At 34.0% G+C, this 23458-nt stretch overlaps 2 protein-coding genes across 6 annotated transcripts in view; one reads left to right on the top strand and one right to left on the bottom strand.

The window, feature by feature from the left end:
* Positions 1-23458, bottom strand: part of KCNN2 (potassium calcium-activated channel subfamily N member 2) — a 439076-nt gene that overhangs the window by 393941 nt on the left and 21677 nt on the right. The window contains exon 1 of one of the 5 annotated variants that reach the window (XM_081304750.1): positions 13126-13143. The exons of the other annotated variants lie outside the window; for them this stretch is intronic. The gene's annotated coding sequence lies outside the window, so the exon portion shown is untranslated. Of the gene's footprint in view, positions 1-13125; positions 13144-23458 lie in introns of those variants that run through there. 5 annotated transcript variants of the gene reach the window in all.
* LOC308650272 (methylosome subunit pICln-like) lies at positions 3693-5130 on the top strand. The gene has a single exon (XM_081296318.1). The coding sequence runs from the start codon at positions 3695-3697 to the stop codon at positions 4427-4429; it is 735 nt and encodes a 244-aa protein (XP_081152444.1). The 5' UTR covers positions 3693-3694; the 3' UTR covers positions 4430-5130.

Here is a 23458-nt window from a genome sequence, read left to right as displayed (position 1 = left end):
TGAGCTTAGGAAATAATTTTTCATTTTTCACAAAATTGTGACTGATTTGGCTTCTTGTATCATTTTTCACTTTGCTATTGGTTATTAGGTTAGACTTAACTTCTAATGTGGAATCCTGACTTCAGATCTTTGATGCTCTGAAGCAAGGACCCACTACCCCAAGGTTTTAAAGGTGTGTTATATTGAGAGAACTAAGTTAAATACAGCAATTCAATTTCAACTCAAACTTTTAAAACATCTACTTGACAAAATAAAGGAATGTTCTCAACTATGGATTTGTGGTCCAAAGAAACGGATTCTATGTCTACTTTTTTTCTTTGTCTATTTATGTACATAGAGTGGTTATTTCTTTTCTTCTACCTTTGTTTTCATTCCCTGCCCACACATTCTGAGTTGCATTTTCTCTATACAAAAGTTTGGTATTGCAATGTCTGCCATATAATTTTTTAAAACATTTTTTAGTTGTCAAGGGACCTTTATTTTATTTATTTATATGCAGTTCTGAGAATTGAACCTAATGCCTCACCCATGCTAGGCAAGCGCTCTACCACTGAGCCACAACCACAGCCCCTCTGCCATATAAATTTGATGCCTTCCAGGACACTACAAATTATGTTTTTAATTCTGATAAGATTACTGTTTTAGAATGATGTTTTGCATATACTCTCCATAGGAATATGGAGAATAAATAGCTAGGCTTTACTAAGTAAGAATGAAAGACAGTCATCATCTTCTTCAACCCTGTGTGTGTGTGTATCTTTATATACAGAAATTCATATATGTGAGTGTTTATATATATATACATCTTGCATATATATGTCAGCATCACTGTAAGTACTACTGATATCATTAAGTAAAAGAACAGTTTAGAGCAAGATGTAAAAAAAGTAGAAACTTCTAAATATGACAACAATACAGGTTTAAATCAAACCATAGTCCTTTGACCAACTGATCAAAAACACCTGTGGAATGTATTAAGGATTCAAATGCTTGGGCTAGTCCAGGTCCACTGAATTATAACATCTGGAGATGAGCCCCAGGAACCAGAACCTCAACAATTTGTAAGGTGACTGCTGTTTTCACTACATTTTGGGAATTAGTGAGCTGGATCTTATCAAAATCTTTAAACACATACATGAGAAAAAAGAGTCAACATATAATTCACTAAGCAAGGTTCAACTGAACCACCAGCTGACTTCACACTAATCCTTACAGCGTGATTTCCGGAGGGGTACCATCAACGTCACCTAAAACTGGCAAGACCCTGTCTAGAACCAACTAAATCAGAGATTTAATAGCTTGAGGGAAGAGAAGTAGAATTTTTATTTAACAAACAATCAAGATGATTTTGATAAATGATAAAAGTTTAAAACCACTACAACAGCTCCTTGGTCCCCTATGTAACATATTGCATTACATTCATACATTACTCTTGCTATTACTCTCAAAATGAGAGGTATAGGCAAAAATAGCAAACTAGTTCAGAAATGATTCTGATAGGACTAAAGTTTCATAATGCTGATCCCACATATGTGGTCCCAATCATCATAGGGATTGACATTAAACCTCAACTGTTAATAATTTTTTATAAAGTAAATGCAATCTTTTCCCACAAACTTCAGTTTTTCTCTGTGAAAAACTTTCATCTGTTTAGGAAGAAATTATTTCTTTCCTTCTGAAGATAAAGGCTATATTTGATCTTCAGAGTGCTAAGTTTCTAGTTCCTCAGTGTTCACTCCCACATGATCAGAAGGTAGAGAGAGAAAGGGAATGACTTTTTGAGACTGCAAACTTCTATCATAGTTTCCTTTCACTTAGGAGAAGCATCCCTTGGCAACCACACCTCTAATCCACTCTGCCCCTTTGACCTACTGTGTACATAAACAAAGATAGCCACATAATTAGGCAATTAAATCTCTTGGGACCATCTTCACATATGTGGTCTGTTGTTTACCAAAATATTACTTGTTTCATAATGCATTACTACTTATAATATCAGAAAAAATAATACATATTTCTGTTCTTGTTATACAAATAGAAACAAACATATATGCTCTTAAGAGGCTATTTAAAACATACCACCAGTCCTCTTGTAAGGATACAGTATTTGTCCAGTGTAGAAGCAGATGGATCTTTCATTTTACAAATATTACAAATTAATAATAAAAAAGGAGACAGACCTACAGTAGAGATTTCAAGATTTAGAGAATTCTCTATGTAGCTCCACATGAAGAAATTTAAAATAAAAGTGAAATTATGAATTTCTATGAAAGCAAATTATTTCAAAATAAAAAAGAATTAACTTAGGAGTTTGCATCAACAAATTATTTAAAATCTTCAAGAAACAGATAACTCTCATGCATACAAATGTTTTAAGTCATAGACTGACAAATGATAAAAACAAGCATAATCTGTGTATGAGTATCTGGAAAACTCAACAAAAAGAAAACAAAATAAAATTACTAAAAAATTTTTGCTAAAATTGCAATGATTCCCAGTAAAATATGAGAAAAAAAAAACTCACTTGTTACCTTGATCTGATCATTTGTATCCCCATGAAATTTGAATGTTGAAATCCCAACACCCAAGGTGATGGCAGTAGGAGGCAGGGACTCTGGGAGGTAATTCAGTCACAGGAGTAGAGCTGTTATGAATGTATTAGTGTTTTGAAGAGGCCCAAGAAGAAGCCCCCACCCTTTTACCAAGGAGACACAGCAAGAAGGAGCCATGGTCAAGTCAGAAAGTGGGCCTTCACCAAACAACAAATCTGCCTTGACCAGACTTCCCAATCTCCAAGAACTATGAGAAATAAACTTCTGTTGTTTATAAGTTACCCAGTTTATACTATTTTGTTTATAGCAGCCCAAACATACTAAAACATCCACATCCTTAAAAATAAAATATTAATACCAAGTAAGTTTGTGTCATGAATGACAGGACATCTTAATGGTAGATCCCATTTTATCATAACTCACTACACCAACCCAACTAGATTATAATCCTTAAGAAGTTTCCTAACTTCTCAAGGACATTTGGGACATTTGGGGTGTTTTTTCACTATATGTTCAGTAAAACATCAGATTTTAATAGAATTAAAAATTAAAATTAAAAACATCAGATTTTAATAGAATTCCTTAAATGAATTAATCAACTAATTAGCAATCAGTTGATCAGCAAAATGAAAGGAGAAAAGCTGTGATTATCAATAAATGTACAAAGTTATCTACCCCACTGAAGACATTTTATACTTTGAGAACACTTCTTTAATGTGAAAAAGAGTATCAATGTCAAACCATCCTCAATATTGGTCAAAATTTTTTTCATGGGAACAAATCAATGATGGCTATTATTTTAAAATCATTTCTTAAATTAGCCAAGGATCAAGAGGTATAATATTGATAAATAGAGTAAAAATTGATTATTTACCTAGTACTTAGCTGTTTGTCTAGAAAATCCAAAAAAAATTAAGTAAAAATAAGAAATCAACTGAAAAGGATTAACAAGTAAACTGTTAATGTCAGAAACCAAATGTTGGGTACGCAGATGTTCCTTGAAAAATACTTTCAAGTTTTCAAAACATTTGAAAATTTTCATAGTAAAATATAGAGGAAAAGATTAGAACAATAATATAATTGAGCAAAATGGCCAGTTCAAAAGAAAAACCCGGATTGCTGTGTCTTAGCTTTCTGTTTCGATGCTCCCGGGTACAATGAGCTTCCTAAAGAGTTTCCCGCCGCCGGGGCAGGATGAGGGGCTTCGGCAACAGCAGCCAGATACAGAGGCCGTGCTGAACGGAAAGGGCCTCGGTAACGGCACTCTTTACATCGCGGAGAGCCGCCTGTCTTGGTTAGATGGTTCTGGATTAGGATTCTCACTGGAATACCCCACCATTAGTTTACATGCGGTGTCCAGGGACCTAAATGCTTATCCTCGAGAGCATTTGTATGTTATGGTGAATGCCAAATTTGGAGAAGAATCAAAAGAATCTCTTGCTGATGAAGAGGAGGAAGACAGTGATGATGATGTTGAACCTATTACTGAATTTAGATTTGTGCCTAGTGATAAATCAGCTTTGGAGGCGAGGTTCACTGCAATGTGTGAATGCCAGGCTTTGCATCCAGATCCTGAGGACGAAGACTCAGATGATTATGATGGAGAAGAATATGATGTGGAAGCACACGAACAAGGGCAAGGGGATATTCCTACATTTCATACCAATGAAGAAGGACTATCCCATTTAACAGCAGAAGGGCAAGCTACACTGGAGAGATTAGAAGGAATGCTTTCTCAGTCTGTGAGCAGCCAGTATAACATGGCTGGGGTCCGGAGGGAAGATTCAGTAAGAGATTATGAAGATGGCATGGAGGTGGAGACCACACCAACAGTTGCTGGACAGTTTGAGGATGCGGATGTTGATCACCGAAAATGATTTAAGCTGCTTTAGAGTTCTGCTTATAACTAGGAGAGAACCTGGTGCCTCTTCCACTTTGGAGTGGGGTTGATGAAAGTCTTTCCTTCTCCAAAACTCTTAAACTAGTTCTTTCTCAAAACAGACTATACTGAGACAGCAAGTTGTCACCAGCAGAAGGAACTACGAACTTTATTAACAAAGGTGAATTAATTCATCCAAGGGGGTACTTGTAGTTTATCATTTACCCCAAAACTTTGTGTTAGGTACCCTATGAGTAAGCCTATAATTCCTGCCTTTGCTGTATGAATCATCTGTATGGTAGCAGGCCTGTGGTAAAAATGCTCAGGAGCTTGGAGTGTGGGAAGAAAAGGCAAATATCTCAGAGGGATCAGCCTTTGTTATTCTCCACGGAGTCAAGAGTCTTTTACTGATTTGGGGGCCAAATTAATTAATTCAGGCCTCTGTAGTAGCCTCTTGGGAAATATCCTAGCGACAGATCCTGCCACTGACAAGAATGTTTCTAGCTACCTTCTGCTCCTTCTGCCCTCTTTTACCAGTCTACCCTGTATAGCCTCTTAGGTTATATCATTTAATTTCCACCCTCTTAGGTTAGTTTTCTGTAACAGAACAGTGAACTGAAATGAAAGTCCTCCAAGTACTTCTAATGATAATTGTTTTGTCTTTGTAATAACATAACAAATAAATCTACATTTTCTATAAAAAAAAGAAAAAAAAAAGAAAAACCCGGGGCTGAGGATATAGCTCAGTTGGTAGAGTGCTTACCTTGCATGTGCAAAGCCCTGAGTTCAATCCCCAGCACCACCAAAAAAAAAAAAAAAAAAGAAAGAAAGCAAAAAGAAAAAGAAAAACACAAAAGTTGAACCATTATACTACAACCTCCAATAACAAGTAATAAAAATATTGGGAAAGCTGAGTGCGGTGGTACATGCCTGTAATCCCAACAGTTTAGGAGGCTGAAGCAGGAGGCTCTTGAGTTCAAAGCCAGCCTAAGCAACTTAGCAAGGCCCTAAACAACTCAGTAAGACCCTGTCTCTAAATAAAGAAAAATAGGGTTGGGGATGTGGCTCAGTGGTTAAACACCCCTAGTTCAATCCCTGGTACAAAAAAAAAATTAAAAAAGAAAAGTATTGAGAAATAAAATAGAAATAACACAGATTTTCTCAAGATAACCATGACAAGAAATGATAATATAGATTAAAATCACAAATTTTGCTTTTAACCAACTTGAACAAAGGAACTAAGTATATATTGTCAAGCACAAATAGCTGAAAACTGAGGACAAATCACAGTCCACTACAGGCCTTCATGAACTCCCCTCAGGAGTAAATTTAACTCCTGAAAATTTCATGAATCTAACAAAAAACAAAAGCAAACATGATAATCCATTAGCCACAAATTACCCTGCTATTTTGACAGCCAAAATAATGAAATACATTAATTGATTACATGAATGTGGTGTTACATAAACATTATTATAAATGGGAACATAATATATCTTAATATATTTAACACTCTCAAGATTGACTCATGTCATTTTATCAATTTGATTTTGTTTGACGTAAGATGAGTTGAGTTGATTGCCACAAGAAGATTGCTAACAAGGAGCAAATGAGACTAGAAATAGGCCACCACTAAGAAAACGAGTATGCTTTCACACATAGCTTCTGACTAAAAAGATACCCTCAAACCAGGATGAAACATCTTTCTGGGTTATTTATACAGATGGTCCTAGACTTAACAATGGGGTTACGTTCCAATGAACTCAAGGTGAAAACGCATTTAATTCATCCAACTTACAGTATCATTTTATCAATACAACACATGGCAGAGTGTCAGTGGTCACCCCTATCATTGTATGGCTGGCGGACCTGCAGCTCACTGCCACTGCCCTCATTAGGAGAGAATGTCATACCACATATGGCCTACTGAAGAAAAAAATAAAAATCCGAAATATGGTTTCTATTAATATGTCTCACTTTTGCATCATTATGAAGATAAAAAAATATTAAGCGAAATGTTATAAGTCAAGGACCAGGACCACCTGTACCTCAGTTGTTTACATTGATGTGCGACCTCAACACCCAAAACATCTGTAAGGATGGCTATGTGCAAGTCAACAAGTAGGCGCTGTGGGATACGAAAAGATGAGCAGGACACAGGGGCTGCCACCTGAGAATCAGCAATCTCTAGCCTCGGATGAGAAAGCATCTGAGAGTAGTTAACTATAGCATAAATATCGACAGGGCTTTTCCAAGGGTATGTATTTATACTTGTGAATAAATATGCTATAATTTAACATGTTCATGAATGAATCAGGAGAGAAGGCAGTGACACTGGTCAAGTCACTAGTGTGACTTTACTAATTCTTTGTCTGCAACAGGACCACTTTCATTCCTGAGCACCATCCTCTTTCCCTTTACCTTGAAGAACTTTCAATAAATTCTGCCCAAACGTTCTTTGTCTCTCTTTCCTTCTTTTCCTTTCACCAGAATGTACTTTTCATTCAGACCTCGGCAAATATATAACTGATTTTCTCAGGAAATCTCTTCCATCCCCTAATCCCCTAAGTCTGAGGTGGGGTTCCCTTTCATGCACTCCTATAAGGACTGTCATGTTACTTTAATAACTGTTGTATATTTGCTTACTCATGTGTAGTTCTTTTCTCTAGACTGAAATGTTTCAGAGGCCTAGGACTTTGCCTTTTTCGCCATTGTATGTCCAGGAATCAGGTTGTTGAAACAAATAGGCTGCACTTTTACTTTGAAAACCACTATGCCAATGGCGCCCCCTAGAGATGTGTATAATACAAATGCACAACTTCCACTATAATCCTACATAGGACAAGCCCTCACATGTAAAAATCTAAATAATATTTGTGAAATGAATGACTGTTAATTCCCTAAACTCTTTGCTGATTTTAAAATTGTATGACTACTTATGTATTTTTAAAATAGGTCACAGTTGAGAATTAATTACAAAAACTGCCAAGCAAATTACATCCAGAAAAGTTACACATATACCAAATAATATTCAGTTTTGAATTTACAAATATGCATTGCTTTACAACATGACTATAGGAAATACAAGTTATAATAAGAGTGAAACTATTTAACAGTGTAAGTAGATACATATGCATACATATGTATCTATACACTGTAAATATAATATTACACAAACATTTTGAAAAAAGGTTGAGATTTATATACAGTATATATAAATTTCCATCATTGTGGACTCGCATTCCTTTTATAAAATATTTAATAATTCATTATTGTCACCATTCTTTCCAGTTCAAATGGTCCAGTTTGGGCCCTTTGATTTCCTTGGACAGAGAATGTACACAGACACACTCAAATATATACACAGATCCATCCTAATACGTGCAAGAAGGGGATTCTTCTTCATTCCATAGTTTATTTCCCTTCCATCACAGTGAGAACAGTGTTTTCTCAGAACATAAATTTAAAAATATAAATAAATTTAGAAAATAAAGCATAAATGAAAAATATAAATATAAAAATATTTACTCCTTTGTTTAATACTATAATACACAAATTCATTAATACCATACCTATATAATTTCCAACAAGAAATGTACAAAATTGACATTTCTTTGGTTTAATTTTGTTTTATAAGAACATTCCACTGAGAAGATAAAATTGAGTACCATATACAAAAAAATACTTGAACTACATTTTCTTTGTGGTTATAAATTTTAAATGTATTCGGACAATTTAACTTGGGAGTTTTCCCCATCCTTTTAGATTTATTTTTTTCTTTAGGAAATTGTAAAACATTAACATGGTTCAAAAGTCAAATCCACGTTAAGACGACACCCAGAAATGTCTCATTCCTTTCTAATCTATTTTCATCTACTGCTTATAGGTAATTGCATACATTTCTGATCTATAAGATTCAAATTAATGGGGATTTAAATATAAGATTAAATGACAGATTGTGATTTGTGAAATAATGTATGGGACATACATTGTTATGTAGTTAATATCAAAGAAGCACATTTCAAGTATAATATTTTAGGTTTTAAAATAGAAATATATTTTGTGATATACTTGATTATTTGTAACATTTTATAGATCAAAAATTTTAAAATACATATAGCTTTTGCTTGCTATTTTTTGTTTGGTGTGTGTTTGTGCTTCTGGGGTTCAGACTCATGCTAGCTCTAACACATACTCCCAGTCTTAAAACGTGTTATTTAAAGAAACTTTTTCTTTTTCTTTTTGTGAATAAGGACCTAACATCAATAATGGAAATCACTTTGAAATAATATTCATAGTCATTTTATTGACAGTCTTTTTGACCAAGACCCTTTTGAAAACTAGTGATTACTATATATCTAAAGAAAAGTTGTAATAGGGTCAAAAAAATTTTTTTCCAGAAGAAAAAAATAGCACCCCTGCCAATGAACTCTAAACATGAAATAAAGAGACTCACTGTTCTTTTAGTTCTACCTTGAAGTAGTTGTTGGATTTGGAGCAAGAAATTTTATTCCTTTAAGTCTTAGAAATCTTAGGAAATCTGTGAATATGGAAGTCGAAAAAGGGAGTAACTGGGATAAATCTTCCCAGTTTTAATAATGTATGCATTTTATAATGCTACAAGCTATAACCAGTTATATTTATTTTTCAGTAATTCTCAAATGTTGTTCAAATGATTCCCTTTGAGCCATTTAACATAAGCCAATCATCAGCCCTATAGTATAGGTGGGAGTTTGGAGACCAGAAATGTCCATTTTTAATAATGGTCCCAAGTGAAGCTAATGTAGATGATCTGTGGACCACTGGCTGTGAAACCTTGGCCTCCATATTCAGGTATGTGAGGCCACACATTGGACTAGCCTTCCAATGGAGGAAGAGCAAAGTTGCCTACATGTTGTGGTTCCAGTAGTTTTGAAGATGATTCTTTTCCTAAAGAAAATACTTCTTTCATCAAATGTGATAAATAATTACTTTTAATATAAAGTCAATTCTTTGGGGGAAAAAAAAGCTTAATCCCCACCAAAATTGCTCCAAGTCACTTATATGTCAATACAAATAAGCTTGTTAAGTTGTACAATTTTATAACTGTGAGGGATATTACTAAGTGAATCCAAAATCCCAACTGTACCATTCTCTCAGGAAGTGACATGCTTTATTCATGCTAACAACGAGTGTAATGTCAGGTTCAAGGCTGGAACCAAATTTCTTTTTTCTTTCATGTTCCTAATGTACTACAAAACCTTTCTTTTCCTTTAAACAGTCCTCCATAAGACAGATGTGTGACAGACTGAATTATGGCCTAAAGATATCCAAGTCCCAGTCCCCCAAATCTGTGAATGTTATTTCACATGGCTAAGAAACTTCTCAGATAGGATTAAGTTAAGGACCTTTAGATGGAGAGATTATCCAGGGAGTCCAGTGTAATCCCAAGGATTCTTAAAAGAGAAATGCAGGATGGTCAGATAGGGACAGCCATGGGAGAACAGAAACAAGGGAAAAAAGTGATAAATCAAGGAACAAGAACAGCCTGGAAAAGATAAGGAAAAGAATCTTACAGCCTCCTTCAGGGTGTCAGCCCTGCTGACACCTTGATTTTAGCCATGTAAAACTCACTTCAGACCTCTGACCTCAAATACCAGAAGATAATAAGCTTCTGTTGTTTTAATCCACTAAATGTGTGGTAGTTGTTTATAGAAGCAAAAGGAAACAAAGGAATATGGAAGAAACTCAGGTCACTGGAGACAAATTAGCAGAAACTGAGAGGCAGCACCAGAAGAGGAGGTAGAAAGTTGCTTAATAACTGCAGCTCCTTGGTAAGTCTGAGTAGTCTGGGTAGAGCTAGCAGACAGTCTGCAAGCCTAGGATGCAGCAGAAGTTCTAATCAGTTTGTACTCCAACACTTTAAATGGATGGAGAGTTTTATCTGCTGTGATTTCATCCTGAAGATAATAAGAGGGAAAGAAAACAAGAGATCAATTTGTGTTGAATTATTTGCTCCCTTTACCACTGGCAGGACTGCGCAGGGGGTGTAAAGGGCAGTACTCAAAAGGTGGACAAATTACAGTTGATAAAACTTATTGCAAGCTACTCCAGATCCATCATAATCCATGAGATATGAGTGGATACTAGACCTACATCTACGACACTAGCAACTCACCAGCTCTGGGACACAGAGCCAGTTTTTCCAGCATGGCTAATAAATTTGTAAAGCTATTACAACATTCTGCTTTAATTCTCTTCTTAAATACTGAACTCACTTGCAGTTCAGAGGGTTTATAATCTGAACAGACTGAAACTGAAAGACCTGTGTGATCACCTCTCCAACCATAACAACTTACTATCATGTGAAAACTAAGCTTGGACCTATATTTAATTTATAATGTCACCAGAAGAAAAGAAAACTTTCTTCAAAGCTTACTTCTAGAACAATGCCTATCAAGTGTAACCATTAAATAAGGCCTACTATTTGGCCTAGATTCTAAACAATAGGCCCTGACAAGAGATGCAGAAGAGGAATGATACCTCGATGGAATGATGTATGCACCACCAATATGTAACTTGGTTACAGGTTTCTTCACCATCTAGACAATTCAAGTAATAGAACTTGTAATTCTAGATTGTGTTACAAAATAAGCCCAGTATTCAGGGTGACATGGTCAAAGCTGGTACATAATTGTCTGTATTGCCTTTTAACCTATAAACCATGACTTCTCATGAACTTCCCATGGGAAGTTGCTGCCCTGATAATATGTATCACATACTTTATTTATATGCCTAAACTCATTTAAATATTACAACAACCCTCAGGAAAAAAAAACATGGTTGTGTGAGCGGTGGTGAAGATTCGCAATCAAGCTCACGGAACCAAGAGAGCTCAGAGTGACAGGTTTGAGCCCACGTACCTTTGATTTCTGAGCCTAGCTCTCTGCCATTAAGATACACTGTTACTACAAAGTGATGTCAACCTGTGGACTGTAAACCTTCGAGGACCACTGACTTATGGCAAAGAGTCTCCAAATCTATGAGTGCATTTTCTACAGGTCAGATACATGAAGAATCCTTTCAACTTTATATAATGAAAATGTGCTTAATAAAAAGACAGATTCACATACAAATATGCATTTAAATATCCTGGACAACTAGATTATTCTCAATATGATGTCCAGAGGATACACACACACAAACACACACACACACACACATACACACACACACACACACACCAATTTGAAAGTCAGGAAGGAATTACTGAGAACACAAGGAATTTGTAAGTGGAATATGTGAGGAAGAGATTTCCATCCTAGGAAAGAAGACCTAGGGAGAGTTAGGCAGACCGAGCCCTAGAAGAAGCCTGCTGTACTAACCAAGGTAACCAGGTAGAATATAGGTAAGAAATCAAGGCCAAATGAATGATGGGAAAGAGCATGGCCTCTGGAATAATCAGAAATGAATCTTAGTTCTGCCATTTGCTCTATGACCCTGGGCAATAGATCTTGCTAAATAAAATCTCTTATGATAGAATTTGGAATTATATTGTATTGCCATATCTACCCCAGAACCCAGTGCACTGAGGTCAAAATCTATGCCTCTGTTTAAGTCACCTTCCTCTTCTGAGGCTCACAGGGATGTTTGAGAATTAAATGAAATAATTGTGTAAAGCATTTAGCACACTGCCTGGCAAATCTTCCTCTAAGCCTTGTGAGGTTTCAATGAGACAAGGCACACCACCAGAAACCCCACACCTGGTCAGCAATAGGATAGTTGTAGATATTTGACCAAGTTCTACTTCTTTCTCTCTGAGATCCAGTCATACTTTGTGTCCAAGCCCAGCTGGGGACAAGATGTATAAGTGGAAGATATAAATATGTGGTTTAAGAGAAGATGGTGCTACAAGTCCTTCACTTTCTATACTGTAAGAGGGGGGTTGGTGACAGTCTCATGCTATGGGTGAAGTTAAGACAGAAGATTTAAAGCAAGAGCAGAAAACATACTAAGAGCCACAAGAAGGGCAATAGATGGATAAAACTTGCATTTAAAATACACAGGAAAACTAGCATTTTTAAAAACACATTAGAATCATAAACAAGCACAGAGTACCCCATTCTGTGACTTCCAGAACAATCAAGAGGAGGCCCTAAGTCTCTAAGGAAAGAGGTTATATTAGGAGAGCTCTGATTCACAGAGTAGAGTTGGGGAGTTTGCAGGAGATCTTATAAAGATTCCAACCTCATAATTGTCAAAATAGATTTTTATAAACAGTTTTTGGTGCATAAAGTGCTTCCTCAAAATTCACTTACAGAGCAGCTCTTTCTCCAACAAAGTCAAATTGGAAGGTGCTATCATATTTAACCTTTGAAGAATCACATTACTTGTTCCTTTTCTTTTCTTATTGTTCACAAACTGTGGAAGCATTTTTTTCTTTTTAATTTTAAATCCCTTTCTTTGACATTAGGTCTCACAGGAGGATAGGGGACTATCTAGGGACATATAGACCATCCAAGACATGTTTTTTAAAGGGGAGAATCTTCTCTCTTCAATGACCACCACATGGTAGATGTCTTTTGAAAGATTTTGCAATAGTGTAAGATGAGATGTCACCTTGGACCTAGACCTCTTGTTTTAGAGTCAGCTTTAAAATGATTCAAGTCGTGAACTACATTTCTACAGAGGGCCTGTTCTAAGCTCAACACCTACAGCATGGAAATCTGGCCTTGAGTAGGCTGGGCAGGTACAGCATCAGGAAAGGGCCAGGAAGCTCGACAAATATCCATCTGCAGGGACACAAGCAGAAAACATACTGTAGTCACATCTGCAAACTCCCTAGAGGGAAAAAAACAAGATTACTCACTAAAATTTAAGAAAAAAAAGCCAACAAAAACAAAATGAGGCATCATAGATATTTTGTCTTGATCCAAAAGGTAGCTGGCTGCAGAATGGTTAACTGAAATGAGAACAGGTTCTATTCAAGTCTCTCACCCTACAAATGGACATAGATTGGTTACTTAACCTTGTAGAAACTCATTTTTTTCACCTGCAAAATGAGACCAAAATGTCTACAATAGGGAGATTCTTTAGGTTGTGTCAGAGAAAATTCCATCTTCAATTAGCTTAAGGGTAAAGGAACTCATCAGCTCATGAAATAGTTCAAATACAGCTAGATCTAGGGGTTCAACCCACTGGAAAATTCTTATTTCTATTTCATCTATACTCACCTCAGCATGTTAACCTCATTCACTCCTGCTCTACACAACTTGTATATTCCATGCAGCTCCAAATTTACATCCACCTAGCAAAAGGACTCTAACAGCAAAAGGATATTTTCTCAACATTAATATCACAAGAAAATGTCACAGGGGGTTCTTACAGAGCCCACTGGAATCACATGCAATTTTTCAACAATCATTGTGACAAATTAAGGTTAGAGTGGTTATTTTGTCTCACCATCTGAAAAACAAGGCAAAACAAAAACAGGCAGAGGACAGTAAAAGACGGTGAGGACCAGTCCACTTGGAAACACATGATAGGGCAAATACAGCCTCAAAGGAAAGCTGGAAGGTGACTAATGGTAGAATGGTGGCTAATGGCAAAAGTGCAGAACAGAGATAACTTTAGGTATCACAGGCCTCTGTGACATTACCGACAGTAATAAGTGGTCTAAAATAATAAAGGAAAAAAAATATTTGTAAACCTTTAAACTCTATTCAAATGTCACTTCCTCACTTTATATGTGATATATGTACATTCAAAAACCATAAAGATACACCAAAAGTATATTGTGATGAACTTTTAGGTTTCTGGTTCTCAATCTTCCTTGAGATAGGGGCTCTGAAATGTTACAATACTTGTTCAAGTTTGAATATGAATTTTTTCTGAGAAGAAGTTGAAAAACAAGATAAATTTTAGACTCTCTCCTCTGATTAAATTTAATAAGAGGCACAAATATACATAATGATTATGGATGTGGTTGTTCCTGTAGAATTCATAAACCTGTGAAGACTTTATCCAAACTTCCAATTTGAGATAATTATTCATGCCTGCTCTTTGCAAAGGAACAAAACCACTTCTCCTAAGTTATAAATGTACTGATTTTTTTTTCTTGTATGCTTTGGCTCAGTTTTTATGATATCTTAATTTTCCATAGACAATAACCTTAAGAGAATCAAAATATCTTGATTTTTTTCCTTATCCCTAAGGCTTCCTGACTACTGTAAAAGTTATCTTGGGGAGTTTTCTTAACTCTTACTTGTCAATTCATATAGCATTATAGTCACACACTGCATAACAATGGACCACATGTATGACAGTGGTCCCATAAGATAATGACCACATGGCCATCTTAGTCTGTGTAAGTATACTCTATAAAGTTCACAAGAAGACAAAATTTTGTCTAGTGATGAACTTCTCAGAATGTCCCATTGTCAAAACAATACATAACTATGTAACCATTAAATGTTAAGTGATTAAAAATTTGTAAGATTGTCTTTGCTCTAAATACATGAAAAGATACCTGCAGTGACAACACAGAATAATTCATGTTCTAAAATTTGGCTTTTCTTATTTAATTAAGGAATATCTACTAATTCAAGACCTCTAGTTTTATTGAGGAATAGCCATGAGAATAGATATCCATTCAACCCCCAATCTCATAAATAAAATACTGTAAAACATTTATTGGAACAATAAAGATATTGAAAATCATTTTAAAGTAACATACTCAGATTCCTGATTTGTACTTAAATTATATAATATAGAATTCTGAAAATTCTGGAAGGTTTCTCAATCTTGAAGTCTTTTCCTACTCTATTACCCAGGGCACTGGTTTAACCTATATTATATCCCAATAAGTAAAATCTACAGATTAAAATAAAAAGAAGAAATATTGTTGCTTCAGCTTTCTGCCTGAAGCAATTTTCTGACCCCATTTCAGGAAGGGAAAATATAATAAGAGCAATTTCTCTAAGCCAAGAAGACAGAGGTTTAAATTTAAGAGAACACCTGCATCTGGAATTAGCAATTCGCAGAAAAAAAGTTCAAAAATCTGCATCAGGGTCCCCACAAATTCTTAATGTGACTATCAAGTGGCATATGTGTAGGACAGGATTCCACAAGGCCTACCAGAGAATAATTGTGTCTTCTTAAAAACCCAGGCTTCTGGGACGTACTCAAATCCTGGTGAGCTGGAGGGAAGAGGTCACTCTGAACACGTGGAGCATCATTTCAGGAATAGGACTAAACCAGGACTAAAATCAAACAGGTAAACCAGCCCTAGGGGAGGGACTAGTCTAGACCCACCTGGATAAAGTGTAAGGACAAGTCCCAGAAGGTTGTAGCTCATCCCCAAGTAGTTAGCTGCCATAACAAAACTCAGTAGTTATCAAAGGAAGATAACAAAATCCAGAGGCTAAGCACATTTCTATACTACCCCCTCATCAGTGGTTTTGCTTTCTGCTGTTTCAGTCACCCATGGTCAACCATGGTCAAAAAATATTAAATGAAAAATTTCATAAATAAATAATTCACAAAATTTACATCCATCAGGGCTAGGGTTGTGGCTCAGTGGCAAAGCATTTGCCTTGCACATGTGAGGCACTGGGTTTGATACTCAGCACCACATAAAAATAAATAAACAAAGATTAAAAAAGAATTTATATTCATGCTGTTGTGAATGGCATAATAAAATTTTGCCATTCCATGCCATTCCCTGCAAGACATTAATCCTTTCTTTGTCCCAGTGTATCCACATGGTATGTGCTACCTGCTTATTAGTCCTTAAAAAGGTGTATTGATATCATAATGCGTATGCTCAAGTAATCCTTATTTTACTTAAAAATAGCATCAATTTGCAAGAATGGCAATGCTGGAAATTCCAATATGCCAAAAGCCATAAACTGCTTCCCCTAAGTGAAAGGGTGAAAGTTCTAAATGTACTACAGAAACAAAAAAAAAAATCACATACTGAGCTTGCTAAAATCTATGGTAAGAACAAATCTGTCCATGAAATTTTGATGAAGGAAAAATAATTTTGAGCTAGCTTTGTTGCTGCACTTCAAACAGCAAAAGTTATGGCTACAGTAATTTGTGGGTGGGAGGCATGAAGAGAAAACATGGTCTGATTAACAGAAACATATTGCTCCAGAAAGTATCAATTGTATACAAAGAATTCACTCAGCAAGGGATCCCCTTAGATAAATGACATCCAGCCAAGTAGGGGTAGTTGGAAAAATTCAGGAATAAGTTTGACTGAAAATTATAAAAATTAATGGAGAGGCTGTGTCTGCCAACAAAGAAGCTTCAGTCACATTTTCAGTAGAGTTGAAGAAATTGATTAAACCAATTCAGTCCCAAATATTCAATTCTGAAAATATTTCAATGAAATTTATACAGGTGCATTAAAATAGCCTGGAAATCATAATCTAAAACTTAAATAATGTCAAATAATATAATTATGTTATAATTACTGTATTATATATTTTATTTAAGTTGTTATAGCTATTCACATCTGGAACAATGAGATAAAATAGATTAAGAAAAAAAACACCATCCAAAGCAAGTATTCAGTTATAATGGAATTGGACTCTTCCGAATAAATCCTAATAATACACTCATAAAAGTGCAAAGGAGGAACCAGAGAAGGACATATTTAACTCTTGTACTATATGAAAATGCTGAGAGGCATATGATAAAGCCAGATACAGAATCCACAGCTAGGAACCCATACACTCGCAAAAACAAAAACAAAAATTATTTTGTGACAGAGACTACATTCATATAACTTTTATTATAGTATACTGTTATAATTATTCTACTATTATTCTATTTCATTATTAGGTGTTATTTATCTCTTACTGTGCCAAATTTAATTTTATCACAGGTGTGTCCGTATGGGAAAAAACATGGAATATATAAGGTTTGGTGCTATTTGTGGTTTTAGGCATCCACTGGGGATCATAGAACACATCTCCTTTATATAAAGAATGATTACCACATTACAATGACTAGCATCCAATAAAAAATTATAAGATATGATAAGATGGAAACTGTCAATAATAACAGAAATCTTAAGTCAATAAAAATAGGCCTCAAAATGACAGATGATGAATTTGCAGACAAAACCTGCAAACGCATTCAAGGATTTATATGAAAATATAATGAGAAGAATAAAAAATTTACATTATAATACTTAAAATTTTTAAATGCTCTGAATTAGACTAACAGATTAAACAGTGAAGAATAAATAAGAATACTTGAGGACAACAGAGAATCATCAAGTATATTCAAAAAACAAAACACCAAAGCACTTCTGAGACAATGTAATTTAACTCAGAGCTAATTGGAGTCCCTGAAGAGCAGAACTGAGAAATCATGGCAGAAAAATACTTGGAAAATAACAATATTTTACAAATTTCGTTTAAAAAAATCTACAGCTCTAAGGAGTTCAATGAAACACAAGCAAAATAAGCACAAAGAAAGTTCATCATAACAAGATTGCTGAGAATAAATGATAAAGAAAATAATCTTAACATTATCCAGAGAAGCAAAACAAATTACTTTTATAGGACCAAAATAAGAACAATGGGCAACATCATTTCCGAAACAATTTAAGTCATAAGACAGTGAAAGTCTTTTTTTAAAAACTGAAAGACCAAAGCTATAAACTTGAGATTTCATATCCAGTGAAAAAATTCTTCAAAAATGAAGGTGAAATAAGTTTTTGTTTATATAGCTCTGAAATATTTTACTGCCGCTAGATTTATACTAAAAATAGATGAAACTTTTAACTGAAGAAAAATACAAGAAAGAATTTGCAAAGTATAAAAATTAACAATGTTAATAAACATGAGATGTCTAGCCTATGTAGAAAAAAATGTACTATAAAAATAGCACAAGAACTTAGCGGAAAATGAAAGCACATTATACAGTTCTTACCTCATATAAAAAGTAATATAAAACTATTGGAAGGCAGATTAAGCTAAGTTAAAGATAATATTATCTCTACAGCAAAACTAAAAATCAGGAAATACAGCCGATAAGCCAATAGAGGAGATAAAATGGAATACTAAATATATTCAGTCAATCCAGAAGAAGACAGTAGAGGAATGAAGAAAGAAACAGAAGTTAAATAAGATGAAATTTTTGAAAGTGAAGAGGTATGACTAAAGTTAACCGTATCAAAAATGACACAAATGGGAATGGACAAATCATTCCATGTAAAAATTAAAAATTTTTAGAAGGAGTCTAAAAGCAAAACTCAGCTATATATTGTCTATAGAAAATGCACTTTAAGTATAAACTTAGAGAAAGGTTAAAAGTGAAAAGGAAGGAAGGGAAAAAAGAAGTAAAAAAGGATATATAAGCAAATAATAACCCAAAATGGCTGTAGTTGTATATTAATATCATAATTCAGTATTATAAATATTACCAGAATTGATTGAGATATGACATTTGATAGTAAAAAACAAAAAGTATATTTATCAAAAACATACAAGAATTCTCAATATGAATGTTCCAGGTAACAGTGTTTTGAAATGTATGAAGCCCAATGGACATAACTGAAAGGAATGAAAGATAAATCAATACTTATTGCTAGAGTTTTCAACAATTCTTTTTCAATAATTAGTGGGGAAAATACAAAAAAAAATCAGTAAAGATAAAGAAGACATGAAGGAAAGAATATTATGACCCAACCTACTTGATTGACATTTACAGAACAATCACTGCAAGACAAAATCATTTTCCAATGCACTTGGAACATTGACCGTCTTAAACCTTATGCTAAGCCATAAAGTATGTCCCAATAAATTTAAAAGGATTGAAATTTCATAATGTGTTCCTTGATACAAAAAGAATTTAACTGGAAATCAATGTTTAACATCTGGAATCATAGTAGGGTTACAGGATAAAAGATTAACATTAAAAAGTCACTCATTTCTCTAGATACCAAAAGATGAGCAATTGGAATCTGAAATTAAAAAATACAATGCCAATGACAAAGTATCAAAAAATCACTTACTTATGAATCTAATAAAATATATAAATGATCTATCTGGAAAAATCTGTAGAACTCTGATGTAAACAATTAAAGACTTCTCTTAGTAGAGAGACTCATTATTGTAAATATTCCAGTTCTTCCCAACTTTCCCCAGAGATTCTAATTAATCAAAATTAAATTGATTCTAATTAATCAAAATTAAAATCCCCAAAAGCTATTTTGTAGAAGTCAACAAGCTGATGCTAGATTGGAAAGTCAAAAAACCCAGAATAGCCAAGACAGTTCTGAAGAATAAGAAAGCTGTGAACACTGTCCAACTTTGAAACTTACTATAAAGCCATAGTAATCAAGAGAGAATGGTCTGGCTAAAAAAAAGTCACATATCAATGAAACATAATATAAAGATCAGAAGTAGGAACACACAGATGTTATCAAGTGACTGTTGACAAAAAAAAAAAAAGGCAATTATATAGAGGAAAGATCATCTTTTCAAAAATGGTGCTAGAACAATTCAACATCCACATGCAAAATAAAATACACATTGTATATTTAAATAAGCACTAACTCAAAATGGATCCTAATCCCAAATATAAAACACAACGCTATAAAACTTTTAACAAAATAAGAGAAAATCTAGGTGACCCTAGGTTTGGTGGTGATTTTTTAGATAAACACAGAAGCATAATTCATGATAGACAAAACTTATCAGTAATACTCATTAAAATGAAAATTGCTCTGTGAATTAGAATGTTAAGATAATTAAAAGGTCAATCACATACTTGAAAAAAATATGCATCTAATAAATGACTTGTAACCAAAACAAAGAATTCATAAAATTCAATGCTAAGGAAACAAATGATCCAATTTAAAAATGGAAAAAAGATTTGAACAGATACTTCATGAAAGAAGACATACACAGATGGCAAATAAGCACAAAAAGCTAAATATCATATGCCATTGACAGAATTACATATTAAAGCAACAATGAGCTACTACCACCCACCTATTAGGCTAAAAAAACTGACACCACCACCGGTAGTCAGGATGTAGAGCACGGGAGCCTCTATTCATGCCTGTGTGAATGTAAAAGGATGCTCCCACTTTGAAAGACTGTTTAGCAGTTTTTTTCAAAGCTAAGTATACTTTTAATAAACCATTCAGCAATCATGCTCCTATTTTCCCAACTGATTTGAAAACATATGTCCACACAAACACTTTCACATGAATGTTTATGGCAGCTTTATTCATATTTGATAAAAAAAAAAGTAGCACAATATTCTTCAAAAAGCAACTGGGTGGGTAGACCCTGGTACATAACAACAATGGAATACTATTCAACCAAAAGAAGGAAGAAGAAGGGAGAAGAAGGAAGAAGGAGGAGGAGTGGGGGGAGGAGGAGGGGGAAGAGGAGGAGGAGGAATTAAGCCATAAAAAGATATTGTGGGATTTAAAACTCATATTGCTAAGTGAAAGAACCAACTCTGAAAAGGCTACAGGATATATGATTCTAACATTCAAAATAGACAAACTACAAGAAACAGTAGAAGGACAAAGGGTTTGAGGTGGGAACAGAGAAATGAGCAGGTGGAGCAAAGAAGCTTTGAAGATCTGTATAATACTCTAATGCCACAGATAAACAAAACATTTAACAAAACCCACAGAACTGTTCAACACAAAATTAAACTATGTATTTTATTAGTAATAATGTATCAGTATCAGTTCATTAATTGTAAAAAAATACAATGTGCTAAATAATAAGGGAATCCATGAGCAGGACAGAGAGGAGGAACACAACAATTCTTGAATCCTCTGCTCACTTTTCCATAAATCCAAAATTATTCTAAAAATATATCTATATATATATCTATATATATAGATATATATAGATATATAGATATATAGATATATTAAATTCTTCAAACACCACTTCAAAAACTCAGGCAAAAAAGAAATAAGGGAAATTATAAAATATTCTGGACTGACTGAAAATAAAGATAGAATTACAAAACTTATAAGATTCAACTAAAGCAGCACTTAAAAGTTTATAGTTTCAAACCCTTATTCAAGGAAGAAAAACATGTCTAAAATCAATTATCTGAACTTATGTTATAAAAAAGTAGCAGACAAATTAAATACATAATAGGTAGAAAGAAGAAATAATAAAATACAAGCAAAAATCAATGAAATCAATTTTTTTAAAAAAATAAAACTATACATAGATGAAGCAAGAATTTAAAAGGAGACATCACTAGAGATCTTATAGAATCAAATGGAAAACAAGAAAATATGTAATAATTTTTTCCAGTTTTTGAGTGTGGTAAATAGCCAACCAAATTTACTACCTTAAACATTTCTAAGTGTAAATCTCAGTGGAATTAAATATAATCATATTGTCATGCAACCATCACCACTATTACACATCTCCATTGGTATGACTATTCACTTTTCGAAACTGACATTCTAAACCCTTTCAGCAATAACTCCTCATTTTCTTCTTCATGAAGCCTATGACAAACACCATTCTACTTTCTGTCACTATGATTTTGACTGAGTAACTAATATATATATATATATATATATATATATATATATATATATATATATATAGAGAGAGAGAGAGAGAGAGAGAGAGAGAGAGAGAGAGAGAATCCCACAAGATTTGTCTTCTTCTGGTTGCTTATTTTACTTATGATAATGTCTAATGAAGACATTACTGTAATGTCTAATGTTATATAACATGAGTTAGGATTTTGATCCTTTTCAAGACTGAATAATTTTCTATTGTATGTTTATGCCACATTTTGCCTATCCACTCATCTACTGATTAATACTAAGATCGCCTCCATATTATTGTTTTTGTAAATAATGGTGCTATAAACATGGGTACACAAGTATCTTTTTAATATTTTGCCTTCACTTTGGTGGGGAATGTATCCATACATGGAATTGCTGGATTATGTGGTTTCTGTTTTTATTTTCAAAAAGAACTCTCATAATGTTTTCCACAGCATCTGTATCATTGTACATTCCCACCAGACTCTAATTTTTCTAAATCTTTGTCAATACTTGTTGTTTTGTTTTGTTTTGTTTTTCATCACAGTCATCCCAGCCATACTAACCTGTGTGAGGTAAGACCTTATTGATTTGCATTTCCCTAATGAATAGTGATGTGAAACATCTCTTCATACACTTATGACCATTTGTATATTTGATGATGAGTTTTATGGGTTCTCACCTTCTATCCTGTTTTATGCTACTATAAATGGAACAGATTCTTGTAATTTTTCTTTTCAGGTTGCTCAGTGTTAGTGTGTAGAAAAATGCAACTGATTTGGTGTGTTGACTTTGTATCCTATTTTGCTGGATTTATTAATTCCAACAGTTGAGTGTGTGTGTGTGTGTGTGTGTGTGTGTGTGTAATCTTAAGGTTTTCTATGTACAAGATATCATCTGTGAACAGCGATAACTTTATTTCTTCCTTTCTGATTTGGATCCTTGTTATTTCTTTTTCTTGCCCAATTACTCTGGTTAGCAATTATATTACTCTGTTGAAGAGAAGTGGCAAAGATGAGTTCGTTGTCTTGTACCTCATCTTAAAGGAAAAGCATTCAGCCTTTTTCATCATTAAGATATTCAGTATGGTTTTTATTATGTAATTTAATAAAATTACATAATAATAAATATTAGGTAATTTTTTACTATTCCTCAAGAATTGAGTGGTTTTTTTCTTTCATGAAAGGGCTTTGAATTTTGTTAAATGCTCTTTCTATGTTAATTCAGATGATATTACAAATAATTTTATACCAATAAATTTATGAAAAGAGGCAGAATGAGAAAATTCCTTGAAAGACTCAAAAGTTTCATTAAAAAGAAACATATTTTGAATAGTCCTCCATCTATTAAAGAAATTAAATGTAGAAATAACTTCCTCACCCCACCCTATCCTAAGCCAGGGAAACTTCACTGGAACTTCTATCAAACACTCCAACGTATTTTATGTAGTTATGTTTCCCTTGATAGCAAAATTAGAACCCGAAT

The sequence above is a fragment of the Spermophilus citellus genome, assembly GCF_964194105.1.
Source record: "Spermophilus citellus genome assembly, chromosome: 1".
Taxonomy (NCBI): Eukaryota; Metazoa; Chordata; class Mammalia; order Rodentia; family Sciuridae; genus Spermophilus; species Spermophilus citellus.
The sequence above is the reverse complement of the archived record's forward strand: the minus strand, read 5'-3'. Positions and strand labels throughout refer to the sequence as shown.